We start from the raw sequence: 14,293 nt of genomic DNA on the forward strand, positions 1-14,293 counted from the left end.
TCTACTTCCTCATACCATTTATAAAAATCACAAAGAGGAGGGGTCCCAGAACAGATCCCTGCAGAGCACCTCGGGGGAAGTTAGTTAATTAGCAAAAAGGTCGACAAATGCTCAAACCTAAAGATAAATGCACCAATGGTCGACTTACTACGCTTTCAGGTCACCAAGTGAAGGGCCAGTATTCAAGGAAACCCTCAGAAGAAAATAGGCAGAATGGTTACTCTAATTCTGCCAGTAAGTAGCATGTTATAGGATGTTTCTCATGATGTTTAATTCATAATGAAAATGGCAAAAGGAGACCTAACAAAAAAGAAGCGCAGACTGTACAGTGTGGAGTATCTGAAATAGGGAATTGTACCCACACCAACAGCAGCCATCTGTTGTGTGAAACATTATTTTTCAAATGAGGCAATAAAACCAGCCAGACTTCTTGAAAGTTTGAAAATACTCTGATAAAGTAAACAAGAACTTAGCTTATTTTCAGTTACTTCATGAAAAATTTCAGAAACAGGAAACACTTTAAAACATTGTTGCCAGTAGTTTGTAAGAACAGTGATGGTTTATGTGCTTCATACAATATTTAATTGCTAAATTTGGAAAGCCCCTATACACTGGGAGAAGAACTGATCCTGCCAGCAGTAAGGGATGTTTTCAGTACAGTTTTACATAAGCCACCAGACCAAATAATTAAAGGGATTCCACTCAGCAATGACTGTTTTAAAGACAAATAGATGAAATTCTGAGTAATAGCTTTGCCAGGCAACTAATCTTTCCTTCTTGGTTATGTTCATTTCATAAAAGCTGAAAAGCATTGTTCAAGAGATGTTATTTGCAAGGGGACTAGAAACAGATACAAAGGGGGAGTTAATATTTCAGATTGTTGAGCAATTTTTCAAAAAGGACATTCTGCTCATCAACATTCTTGCTTGTGCAACAGACTGCATCATCAATGACAGGATACCATGGAGTTATTACTTACTGAAAAAGCTATATCTAACATATTTGCCATTCAATGTGTAACTCACAGACAACATCTTGTCACAAAATATCTAAGTGATCCAATGCAAATAATTAAATACTGTTATTACATAGGTAAATAAAGTCCCATGTTCTCAATTCTCAACTACTTTGACAGTGTTGAGAATGATGAAAGTTTGAATGCTCGCTGTTTCTTTTGGGAACTACCTGAGATGTTTTTATATGCTTGAAACTGATAAAATTCTTTGAAGACTTGAGTAATCAACTCAAGAATATTAGGCATGAAATTGCTTATTTTTCAGAATTATTTGCAAAGTTCTCAATTGCAAGGAAGTGATGTGAGTCTTATCAGAGTCAAATCAGCTGTCTCCACATTTCTGTCCAAGTTAACCCTATTAAGTGCAACATTGGGGATTTTGATCTTTCCAATTTCCAAGCCTCTGACTTGGAAGAGAAAGAAGGAATTCCAGATGCTGATTTTCAAATATACTGTGCCCACCTAGGTGAACACGTCAGAGAGATTTCAGGGTCTTGATCCAAGTTCCCGATGGGTGGAAGAACTGATCTCTCTACAAAATGACTTTGAACTGAAGCAGAGATTCAAAAAAATAATCATATCAAGACCTTTGGTTGCAGAAGAATATCTTTGAATTCTATCTTACACTGTTGATAAAAGTCAAGGTGTTCCTTATTGCCTTTCCAACATTGTATTTAGTGCAGTGTGGTTTCTGTGCACTTTCAAAGCGATGAAGCAGACTGCAAAGTACTGAATATGGGGATCTGAGACTCCTGAATGACATTCAGACTGATGTTACTACACCAAGTCCATCCACCTCATCGAAAGGTGAAAAAGCAATGAAGTAGTGCATAGTGTACATTCTAAAATTGTTGACAAGAGTTGTTTTAACTGTAACTGAAGAAATAATTTTGTGGCTTTAAATTTGAATAATGTTTGCAATTATTTGTCACTGCTTTGAATTTTCAGTTCTCATTTTCTTTCACTGTGCATTGTAAATTAAAGGCCTTTATCATTTTTTTTTGTAATGGCTGGAAAGGGTGGGGTCACTGGGGATGTGGTCTGGGAGTCAAAGAGGCAGTAAATCCAAAAATGTTTGGGAATCATTGGTGTACATGGACTTCAGTAAGACTTTTAAGATTCCACATGGTCACCTGCAATGGAAAGTATGATCACATGGGATCCAGGGAGAGCTAGCTAATTGGATACACAATTGGTTTGATGGTAGGAAGGTTGTCCTTTGGACCGGAGTTCCATGTCAAGTGATGTGTCTCAGGTTGCTGCTAGGCCTTTGCTGTGTATCATTTGTATCAACAATTTGGATGAAAATGTACAAGGCATGGTTAATACGCTGGCAGATGACACTAAAAGAGATGGTTATCAAGAATTACAGCAGGATCTTGATCAACTGGGTAATTGGATCATGGGATGGCAAATGGAGTTTAATTCAGATAAATATAAGGTTACATTAAGAAGACAAATCCTGACATGACTTTCACAGTGTGCAGTAGAACTCGAGGATAGAGGGGATCTAGGAATACAAATACAGTTGAGCACACCTTATCTGAAAATCCAAAATTTGAAAACCTCCAAACTCTGAAATTTTTTTGAGCACTGACAGGACACCACAAATGGAAAATTCCATAAGGCGCTGGGAAGGTTTCCTGGCAATGTGCAGGTCTCCATGAACTACAGACAATTCTGAAAAGTGACCTCACATGCCTGGAATGGGGCCCTGTTGGTGCCAGTTTGTTTTCAGTGGTCACCATAGCTAGGCCTTTGTGTATTACTCTCAGTGATTACCATGTGTTTTGTGCTTATTCTCTGCTCTGTGCTGTTAACGTGTTGTTGAAAATGTCAAAGTCCTGCAGTCTCACCTGAGGAAGCATTTGTGGTTTTCAATGTCAAGTAGGAAGAACAGCATGCTTGCAGCAGTGTGCAGAGGTGAGTGTGGAGTTTAGCTTGAAGGATGCCGTATATGCATGGAACACTAACTAAAGACAAATTTATGCCTGGCACAACTGCTGGATTACAACTACATTCAGTGACGATATGTACAAAGTGCATTTGAAGGATTATGTATGCCAAGTGAGATAAAGACAATGTCAGAACTCCTTACAGGGATACCTTCAAAGTCTGTCAATAAGCTGCAGAAAGTGGATGTCCAAGAAGTTCTTAACATTGATAATGAATCTCCAGCTTTTCATTCAATGACCGATGGTGCAATAGCTGAAGTGGTTCTGAATTGATGTGCTCATGATAACAGTGAAGATGAAAATGATACTGTTAACACAGTAGAAAAGGTGCCCATAGGTACATGGAGAAAATGTATGATGGCAGCATGCATTTGTTACAGAACAAGAAATTATGTCAGCTTATAAAAAATTAATGAAAGATTGCTGCAACACAAATCATTAATGAGGAAGAGGACACTGGAAGAAGCATTCAAACGAAAGTCATCCAACACAGTGTTTCATTCCAAGAGTATCCACTCTCGTGTCCCTCAACACTTTCTGATGTTCTTCCTCACAATGTTTGGTGCTGCATTTATCAACTTTTGCAAAATTTTTCTTTTTTTTGGTAATTACAAAACATTATTTTTGCATGAAATCTGAATTTCATCTCCACCTAAAATCCAATGTTTGAGTATAACATGACCAGTGTCATTACTGAGTTTAAAAATAAAATGAGGGCTTTTTCTTGATTTTTGTTACACTTACCTGTGATTAAATTCAATCTTTTGATCTAATACCTTACATAAAACCTAAAAAAAAAAGTGAAATACAAATACACTGTACCGCAATACTTTAAACAAAACATAGCATCATAGGTGGAGACCGAAAGCCTGCCGTTGTTTGTTGGTGTTCAACAGCCGATTCAGGTATTCTGATGCTGTTGTGCTGCTTTTATTAACTGGCACATATTCATTATATTATTGGGTTGTAATAATTGTTATGTGTGTGAACAAGTGTAAGACAGACTGCTTTCCGGTAGCATATAAATTCAGAGAATTGGCAAAGCCAAACAGCCACTGACTGTCCATCTGCATGGCTGAGGTAGTGATAGGGTAGCTTACCTTACTAATGGGTCAATATACATATTGTTTCATGCACAAAATAATTAACATACTAAATAAAACTAACTGGAGAGTATATGTATAGGCTGTATATGTAATGTAAATTGATTCTGTGTTTAGACATTATATAAATATTCCAAAATGCAAAAAAAATTCAAAACTCTGTTGGCCCCGTGCATTTCAGATATGGGGTGCTCAACCTGTACATTGTTCTCTATAGGTGGCATCACAAGTAGATAGGTTGGTGAAGAAGGCTTTTGGCATCCTGGCCTTCAGTCAGGGCATTAGGTTATGGAAAGTGGATGTTACTGTATATTGGAGTTACTAAACAAGATAATGGTAAGGACACATTGTGTTCAGATTTGGTTGCCATGCAAAGGAAAAATGCTATTAGGCTAGAAGGAGTGCATAAAAAGTTTACAAGAATCTTGGCAAGATTCGAAGGACTGAGTTATAGAGAGAGGTCGAGTCGACTAGGACTTTATTACTTGGCATGTAGGAGAATAAGGAATACTGAATATAAAAGCACAGGTATGATGAAACATACAGTATGTTTCTTAGCATTGGGGAACCAAGAACAAGAGGGTAAATAGAGTTTTAAGGGGAGAGAAATTTAATAGGAACCCAAGGGGCAGCATCTTGCAGAGGATTGTGTGTATATGGAAATGAGGTACCAGAGGGAGTGGCTGAGGCAGGTTCATTCACAACACACAAAAGATAAGTGGACAGGTACGTGAATTGACCTAGATTAGATGGGCATCTTGGTTGGAATAGGCCAATTCAATCAAAGTGCCTGTTTCCATGTGGTATGACTGGCTGTTTTGTGTATATTTAGGGTTATCATTACCTTGTTTCTTGATCTGAAGTGGGAAATAGTGCTTGCATACTGCGCCATCTAGTGGCCTGCACTAGAGCTGCTAAGGTTTGTTGAAAGCAATGCTATTTGCATTGATTGACAGATACTGGGAAGAATTCTCCAAATAAGATGCAAATACCAATATTTTCCCAACCCATGCAGAGTGTATTTTTTAAACATAGAATATAAATTTAAACATCTTACCTTGATTGCAGCGTATTCCTTTGCCCATGTACAATTAGCTGGATCAGGAATCTTTTTAACATACAGTTGAGATGTTAGTTTTGATAAAATAGACAAAGTCCTACATCAAAACAAAATACAAATGAGAAGAGCACCATGCAACTTAGCTTGAGGACTGATTATGTAATTGCATATCCTATAAGTCTTCCATGATGAGAACAATCTAGACAAGCATTTGCCAAATTATTTTTTGGGATTTCTGTGGTGACCATCAGAGAAGACCACGTTTCATGCTGGGAATGGGTCCTTCTCATAATGTTGACTGACCTAGAACAGGAAACTGAGAAAGTTACTCAAATTTAATGGGCCTAAAGCAGAACAATAGATTTATGGTGAAGAAGCAGACCATCAAAATGACATTTTCAAACCAATTTTGGCACCATTTCTTTGCTTCTCATTTGACAACATCAGACAAACTTAAAAAGACTAACAGCAGAGATCTGATTTTATGCTTTTGAAGTAATTGGGAAAATGAATTTAGATGGACCTATTTTATGGTGATTGAGCTAAGTAAGGTATGACCTCAGCAAATCATTCAAACTATATTGTGCAATGATCAGTTAATTTTTATCTGCTGTTCTCTCAATCATTTTGGTGGATGCAAGACTGAAATGCTTGAGGCAAAGGCACAGTGTCACACCATATCTGTTCTTCTAAAGCAGTAAACTCCATTGGGTGATTTCAGAACTGAACTCTGCTTGTGCTTGACTGTTAATTTTGCAGAACTTTATTTCCACACTTATGGACAAGTCTGTGTTGCTGATCAGAGGGTTTGACCCTCCCAGGTCTGAGAGTGACTACATTGCCTCACATAAAGTGGTGATGTAAATGAATCTGAAGGGTACAAGCAATTGAGTTAGCCTGGGAAGTTGCTTACCCCATCTCATTTCTCCCCCCTGCCCCTCACCACTTTGCATCAATTGCAGACCTTGGAAACTGCTGCTCACAGTCACTTTGATTGTGTAAAATTATTTTCCACTAAATGTCAAAATTCAGCCAGGACACAATTTAAAAAGGAATTCATGATTAAACCTGGCGGTTGTGAGCACCGAATGTGGATCACAATTATTTAAAAGTCTTGGCAGCTGCAAGTTTAGACTACACATTAAACAAAAACAATACATGCTAATTTTGAGAAATTTGGAGCACTAACTCTATTTTTAAAAAAAAGCTAAATGTTACTAGAAGTTATTTCGGTAAATATTACCTGCTTCTCACTGACTGCCATAAACAAAACCCAGAAACAACTATTGCAACTGAGAATGTTACTGCAACGACGACCATGATGATGGACTTGCTGTTGGGGTGCAGGTCTGTACCTGGAGAACAAGAACATTTCAACAGTTTGAATCAGCTGATCAACGGACTGCCGAAATGTGACCTTTCTGATTTATCTCTCTTAAGTACCAAATAATGCTGAAATTCTGTTCTGTGACCAATTAATTACTTCTCTGCCTTCTATCCCCACTCTGACTTTACACAAGTGGTAAGTGATGTTGAGACATGACTGATGTTAGGCTGTAAGATATAGGAGCAGAATTAGGCCATTTGGCCCAATGAGTCAGCTCTGCCATTTCATCATGGCTGATCCATTTCCCTCTCAGCACCAATCTCCTAACTCCTCCTCGACCCCTTCATGCCCTGATAAATCAAGAATCTTATCAACCTCTGCCTTAAATATATATAAAGACTCAGCTCCACAGCTGCTTGTGGCAAAGAATTCTTCATATATAGGTCAAATTATTTGATAGCAGGGTATAAATCATTTTGTCTTGTGCTCTGCTATGCTCTAATGTATATACTGGTAAGGGTGGGTATATACTGTTGAAAGTGGTAGCTTTGACTCCAGCTAAAGATGTATGGCAGTGTGTTTAGCTCTGATATTCAGAATTCTGGTATACTTACTTTTGTAATGCAAGTAAAATTTGTGAGGCATTCCACTCTTTCCTTCTCCAGTTTTAGTTATGGCTGTCATCCATACAATATATCGTGCTCCTGGTTTCAGGTCTGGTATTGTGTAACTTCTGCTAGTTGGATCAATGCCCTCTATACAAAATCCACAAAAAAGAAAACATTGTTATTTCCCCAAATGGAGTGGTTTGTTGCATTTTGGGCATCTGTGTCACTTTTTCATCCCAGTAATCATTCTTCCTCCTATCTCACTACTGCTTCTTGTGTTAACGTGTCGAAGTGGGACTGGGCTCTTAGCTATTTATTTCTTGACTAGGTACAATGAATGTAACCCTTAACCTTTCTATTCCAACCACAGCAAGTCGCACAAGACAAACAGGCCTATCAGGCAAACCTGACACACGTATAATCTATTTCTATTCGCTTATGTTTGGCCCATATCTTTCTAAAGCCATCCTATCCTTTTCTAAGATGGCACTGATAAGTGGCAACATTTTGCATGCAGTTCCAATGGGAATCATAAAATATTCCCATTTAGGAATACTACAGCTGAAATCCATACTCACAGCTATGGGTACTTTAGTAAGCAACATTGCTTTAAGACATTTCAAAAAAAAGTTTCTTGATCCTGAAGATTAGTGGACCCTGGACAGCAGACTCAGGTCACAAGTGTAGTTCCCTTTTAAGAAAATGGAAGCATGTAGGTATGATTGAAACACAAAGGCCTCAGACCCTCTACTATCTTGCTGGTGAATGTGCAGCCTCTGGAAAATAAAATCAAAGACTTAAGAGCAAGATTGCTGTACCAGAGAGGACATCAGGGATTGTTTCATAGAAACATGGCTAACCCCTGCCATTTTAGACATAGCACTACAGCCCAAAGGCTTCACTATGCACCAAAAAGACAGGATTGCTGACTTCTTTTAAAGGTAGAGGAGCTGGGGTATATTTCACGATTATCTCATTATGATGCACAGACATTGCGGTTCTGTTTCAATCCAGCTCACCAGACCTAGAATACCTAGCGGTCAAATGTCATCCATGTTATCTGCTGAGGGAGTTTTCCACCATCATCCCAGTAGTGGTGTACATTTCAATACTGGCTGGCTCTGGATGAGCTGAGCACCATAATCAGCATTCATGAAACGCACCCTGATGCCTCCCCATCATTGTGGATGTTCCCAACCAAGCCAACTTATAGAAGTCTCTGAGTAACTACCAACACCATATCACCTGTGGAACCAGAGGAGCCAACACACTTGACCACTCTCAAGAACGCTTACTTTGCCATCCCACACCCACACTTTGGAAAGTCCAGTCTCCTGGCTGTACTTCTACTCCTGGAGTACAGGTAGTGACTAAAGACCTCAGCACCAGTGGTGAGGAACACAAAGGTATGATCAAGGGAGGTGGAGGAGTGTTGAAAGGACTGCTTTGAGTCAGTAGACTAGACAATACTCAGGGATTCATCTTCAACTACGATTAAACATGCCACAACATCAGCAACATCGAGACCTGTGTGGCTGAGTGTGTGTCTTCAAGAACATACCAGATATACGCAAACCATAAGCTATTTTAAAACCGGGAAATTCATAGTCTGCTGCAGGCTAGATCTGTGGCATTTTAGACCGGTGGACCCGAACTATACAAGAAGTCCAAGTACACCTTAGGGAAGGCTATTTTAAGAGAGAAAAAAACAATTCTGATTGAACACAACGACAGATTCAGATGCACGTCAGCTCTGGAAGGGTTTGCAAGGATTTCTTCCTACAAGGCGAAGCCTAACAGCATGAATGGTTGTATAATACTTCACTCCCTGGTGAGCTCACACATTTTGTGCATGCTTTGAAAGGGAAAATAAAACGACACCCATATGAACCCCTGCAGCACCTGGTGACTCTGTGATCTCTGTCTCAGAGGCTGACATCAGAACATCTTTCAAGAGGGTGTACCCTCATGAGGGATCAGGTCCTGATGGTGTACTTAGTAGGGCACACACCCCTGAGGTGCACCAGTGCTGCAACTTCCAATGGTTCTATATTCTTATAAGACCTTCCATTTACTGACTGCTATAGGGATTTATAGGGGTTGGTCATAAATACTGATGTAGAAATTTTGGCAAGATTTACTGAATGTTGGAGATGGTTTAAGAGAGTAAGTGTCAGAATCATAGGGACACAGGGAAAATGCTTACTGAGTCATCATTTACACTAAGCCAAATTTATTCCTGCCAGTTTCTAATCATTCATCTACCCACTAAGAGCAATTAAAAATAACCATGTAATTTATCAACCCATGAGTCTTTTGGATGTGGAATTAAATTTAGGCATCAATGGGAAATGTGCAGTCACAGATAAAATGGCAGGTCCACACAGACAGTACCTAATGTCAGGAATGAAGCTGGGTGTGTTCTTGTGCCCTGTGCCAATTTCCTGTGATTCTGAATTTATTTTCTTCTGTCATACTTACTATAAATTGCAGGAGGCAACTCTGAATCTTCTTTCTTGATGTAGATGGTATAGCTATCAATGCAGCCCGCTGTTTGGTCCTTTGGAATATCATTCCAGAAGATTTCTGCAGTCTCGTATTTAGTGAAGACAGAAGGCCCTGACTGTGGAGATGCTAAACAAAAACAGATAATGCCTTGGTTAAAATTATCTGGTTTTTTTTAAATGAACCCAATGTTTGAATATTACCATGAGTCTGATTACCTTCTTGGGCTGTGTACTTCCGAGTTGAAAGTGGTTTTCCTGTTCCATTTTTGTAAACTGCATAGACGGAGATCTGAAAGCATGTCTTGGGTTTTATATTTTCTGTAACATGGTGAGAGACATACTTATTAGAAAGTATTCAAACGTTGAGCAGGGGTGTAGGAAATACAGAAATGTGAATTAGGGACTGGTAGGGTTTAAGGAGGGCGAAAACGGTTGTGTGTATCAGAAACTGTGCAAAACAGAAGAGCACTCTCCTCAAAACAGGTGGAGACAGAACCTCTGAACACTTCAAAGGTAGCACACAAAATGTTGTGATATATGCTAAATGTTACAGAACCTAAGTTAGTCTTAACAGACAAAAAGAACAGGGTTGCAAGAGCTGAACAATTGACACCTATACTTTTACTCACCATTCCTGTGACATTTCACAACAATCCCAAATTCCCCTTCCAGTCCCTAATTCTCCCCACTGCTTCTGTTCAAATATTGCTGTAATCGTTAATACATGCACTTTTATATTGCATCTCCTTAATTGTTATAGTCACCCATTCTCACAACACTACTTAACAAGTCTTTTCAGTTTCCCCCAAAATCTTCTTGCTTCCTAAATGTTTAATTTACTTCTGATTTCCAAACCCTACAAATTTTAGCTTTTTCTAAAAATATAAGTGGATAATCAGCCCAGGTTCTAGTTGTTTTTTCTAAAACACACGCTTCAACAATCTGTGCACTATAACAACAGAAGCAATAGTTTTCCCAAAAGTCTCGCTGAGATTCTATTAAATAGCAATGCAACAGACCAGAGATTAAAGTTGCATCGGGGGCCCGTTTTCTTTGGTACCAGCACAATTCTGAAGACAGGACCGAGAGAAACAGCAGTAACTTATTATTATTTTTTAAAAATTTTTTTTATTAGTTTTTCAAAACATTTTACAAATTAAAAACCCCAAATCCCAATGAGGAACATTAAAACAGTGCAAAATTAAGCATACAATAACAATATGCTACAAAGGAAGAGAATTTAGCAAAAAAAAAGCACCTAAATTAAAGACAAGTAAGCTTAGTGTCCTCCCCAAGCCCCACAACACGAGAAAAAACAACAGCAACTCCAGACCAACCACAACACAATATAGAGAGTGTAAGTCAGGACAGCCAAACTCCCAGACTGTGAATACACTCAGCAACAGAGGGTAATAATGCCTTCTACCAGAAAAAAAAGCTGAAAGCAAGGGACCGAAAAGAAAAAAAAACCCTAGTCAAGAGGAAGGTTATGAAAGTACTCGATAAAAGGTCCCCAGACCTTATGGAACTTTAGATCCGAATTGAGAACTGAATAATGAATTTTTTCGAGGTCCAAACAGGCCATGATGTCGTTAAGCCATTGAGCATGGGTGGGCGGGGCAACATCTCTCCATCTAAGGAGGATCAAGCGTCTAGCCAGGAGAGAGGCAAAGGATAATATTCGGCATTTGGTCAGACTCAGACGTAAATCTGTCTCGCCCCAAAAACTGAACAGAGCAATTAAGGGGTTTGGTTCTAGGTGCTGATTCAGAATACACGATAACGTAGTGAAGACATCTTTCCAGAATTTCTCCAAGCTAGGACAGAACCAGTACATATGGATGAGAGAGGCCACGCCCCTCTTGCATTTATCACAGAGCGGACTAATGCTAGGGTAGAATTGAAATAGTTTAGATTTAGACAAATGGGCTCTATGAACAATCTTAAACTGTAAAAGGCAGTGGCGAGCACAAAGAGAGGTTGAGTTAACCGATTTGAGAACTGAATCCCAGCTCTCCTCAGATAAGGAGATATTTAAATCCTGCTCCCAGGCCATTTTGATTTTATCCATGGGGGCCCGTCGTAAGGCTGCTAGTTTATCTCGGATGATTGATATTAAGCCTTTACCTAGTGGATTCATGGAAAGAAATAGGTCCATAGCATTTTTTGCAGGCATTTCAGGAAAGTTAGGAATTAAAGGAGCAATAAAGTGTCGGATTTGGAGATATCTGAAAAAATGAGCATTGGGCAGATTGAACTTAACAGAGAGCTGCTGAAAAGAAGCGAAACGATTATCAATGAAAAGATCTTCAAAATGTCTGATGCCCTTCCTATACCAAACCTGGAATGCTGAATCGTATGTAGTAGGTAAAAAAAGGTGATTATGAGCAATAGGGCTGGAAATGGAAAACCCCTGGAAACCATAGCATTTCCTGATCTGAGCCCATATACGCAAAGTGTGTCTAATAAGAGGATTAGCTATTGATCTGGGCAGACTACTAGGGAGTGCAGAGCCAAGAAGTGCAGAGATAGATAATTCTTTAGTGGAGCTCAGCTCTATCGCCACCCAGTTAGGGCACTCGGGTTAGGGTTGGCCGTGGAAGAAAGACTAGAAGGTAGCACAACGTATATTAGCTGCCCAATAATATAAACGAAAGTTAGGTAAAGCCATGCCACCCTCTTTTTTAGATTTTTGGAGATGGATTTTATTAATTCTAGAGCACTTATTCTGCCACAGATATGACAAAATAATAGAGTCTAAGGAATCAAAAAAAGATTTAGGAATAAAAATTGGGATAGATTGAAATAGGTATAAAAATTTGGGGAGAACATACATTTTAACAACATTAATACGACCTACCAAAGACATAGATAGAGGTGACCATTGTACCAGACTCTGTTTTATAGCATATGAAAGATTGGCGAAGTTTTCACGAAAGAGATCTTTAAACTTCCTTGTGACTGTAATTCCAAGATAAGTAAATTGATTATGGACTACTTTAAAAACGAGATCATGAAATGTTAGTTCTTGTGCTTTATTAATTGGGAGAAGTTAGTAACTTATTTTGATGCAGATTTATTAAGGATGCTCACATGAAATCTGTTATCGCAGACCTCTGTGACTGTTTTCCCTTCTGCCCTCATTCATCATGTTACAAATGGAAATCTATCCTACAATATAGGGTAATCTGAAACCCCCAAAATGAAAAGGTGGTGCTGAATTTATTGCAGGTCCAATAATACACGATCACATCATTATGCCAGGTCCAGAGGCCGAACAGGCTGATAGGTTTTATGATAATGATGATGCAGTTTGTTTAAAGAGGGTAATCTAGTTTACCTGTTAATCTTGCTGAATGGTTCTGAGGAGGAAGTTTAATCCAATTTATATTTTGATTGAGCTTGCCATTTACTTCCGTCCACTCGACCACATATCCTTGGACTGCCATTGGTGTTTTTACTGGTTCCGTCCACTCAACTAAGAGCAAGTTATTCTTGGTATACATAGTGGAAATGTTTCTTGCTGGAGGAAGATCTATCCATTAAAAAAATCAATAAATAATAAGTGAGTAACTAGCTTTTTTAAAACTCAAGAACAGACTTATAAATGGCATCAAACATTTACCCTGTGAGTTTCTGTACCATGCAAAACAAGTTTGCACCAATTCAAAATACAATCTTGGGAAGTTACTGTGTGGGTTACCTCAACATATTTAACTACAATATTTCAATGCCATAGAAGGGAAATAAGGCAGGCTTTGTCCCCCGGTTCCTGAATGTACAAACAGATATAATGGGTCAGGCTCAATTATAATGTTGCCTTAGTGGAAGCTGCTGGCAATGATATTCATCTAGGCCCATGTACCAAAAAGAAATCATCACTGGCTCCACATTGTGGGAAAAAAGAGGCACAACCTAAATGAGGGACAAAATTACATCTCCCCAGCTGAACTTGCATATCAACGATGGTTTGCTTTTTTAGACATGAAACTAAAATATCAAAATAAAGGCTGAGATTTTCTCAACCTGCAAATACTGCTATGGGAGATATAATAGTGTCTTTCAAGTTTCCTTGGGCATTTGTCAAGCTTGCATGGCTCATTTGGAGTATAGTTCCAAAAATGCCATCCAACTGTGATTTTCGAAATTATTGATTGAGTAAAGCTGTCAATTTACCTTCAATTGGTACCAAATTATCTGATCTTGGGTGTAATGATAACAGGGGCATCACTAACTATCTCAGGGAGGAAATGGAATATTGTATACATAATATTTTATTTTGCTGCTTGAAGTGATTTAACAAAGTAAGATAATGCATTAAGCGGTAAAATAGTCCTGCCTTTACAACAGTGGCTAAACATGGAATGCAGTAGTGACTTTCAGTAGCAACTAGCCCCCCTTTCATCTGAATAATGCCCTGCTAGATTCATGAATTGTTCTTGCATGTGTTCTCTCATTTATTGATTTAAAAAGAATTCAAACCCTTCGTCCTAAACTATTCATGTGCCATTTATATCTCTCAGTAACTGTTAAGTCTCTGTAACCTCACCACACCTGGCGTGTTTTCTTTAAAATTTTCTGAAAGAGAAAGAAAAAAAAACAAAAGTAGATCTTATGTTCAGAAGTATTCTCTTATACAAGTAGCTTTTGTTTTTTTAGTATATGCCAGCCTTTAATTTTGTCTTTCTGCCCTCTAGATGCTCTGTGCATTAGATGTG

The 14,293-nt window shown here is 38.6% G+C and overlaps 1 protein-coding gene across 1 annotated transcript in view; it reads right to left on the minus strand.

The window, feature by feature from the left end:
• The window catches only part of il12rb2 (interleukin 12 receptor, beta 2a), a 74,181-nt gene that overhangs the window by 3,097 nt on the left and 56,791 nt on the right, over window positions 1-14,293 (minus strand). The window contains exons 10-15 of the mRNA XM_059983519.1: window positions 12,916-13,110; window positions 9,792-9,893; window positions 9,550-9,702; window positions 7,075-7,215; window positions 6,377-6,488; window positions 5,131-5,230 (exon numbers count right to left, since the gene is read on the minus strand). Coding sequence (XP_059839502.1) covers window positions 5,131-5,230; window positions 6,377-6,488; window positions 7,075-7,215; window positions 9,550-9,702; window positions 9,792-9,893; window positions 12,916-13,110 — 803 coding nt within the window. The remainder of the gene's footprint in view (window positions 1-5,130; window positions 5,231-6,376; window positions 6,489-7,074; window positions 7,216-9,549; window positions 9,703-9,791; window positions 9,894-12,915; window positions 13,111-14,293) is intronic.

The sequence above is a fragment of the Hypanus sabinus genome, chromosome 11 (assembly GCF_030144855.1).
Source record: "Hypanus sabinus isolate sHypSab1 chromosome 11, sHypSab1.hap1, whole genome shotgun sequence".
In the NCBI taxonomy this organism is placed as follows: domain Eukaryota; kingdom Metazoa; phylum Chordata; class Chondrichthyes; order Myliobatiformes; family Dasyatidae; genus Hypanus; species Hypanus sabinus.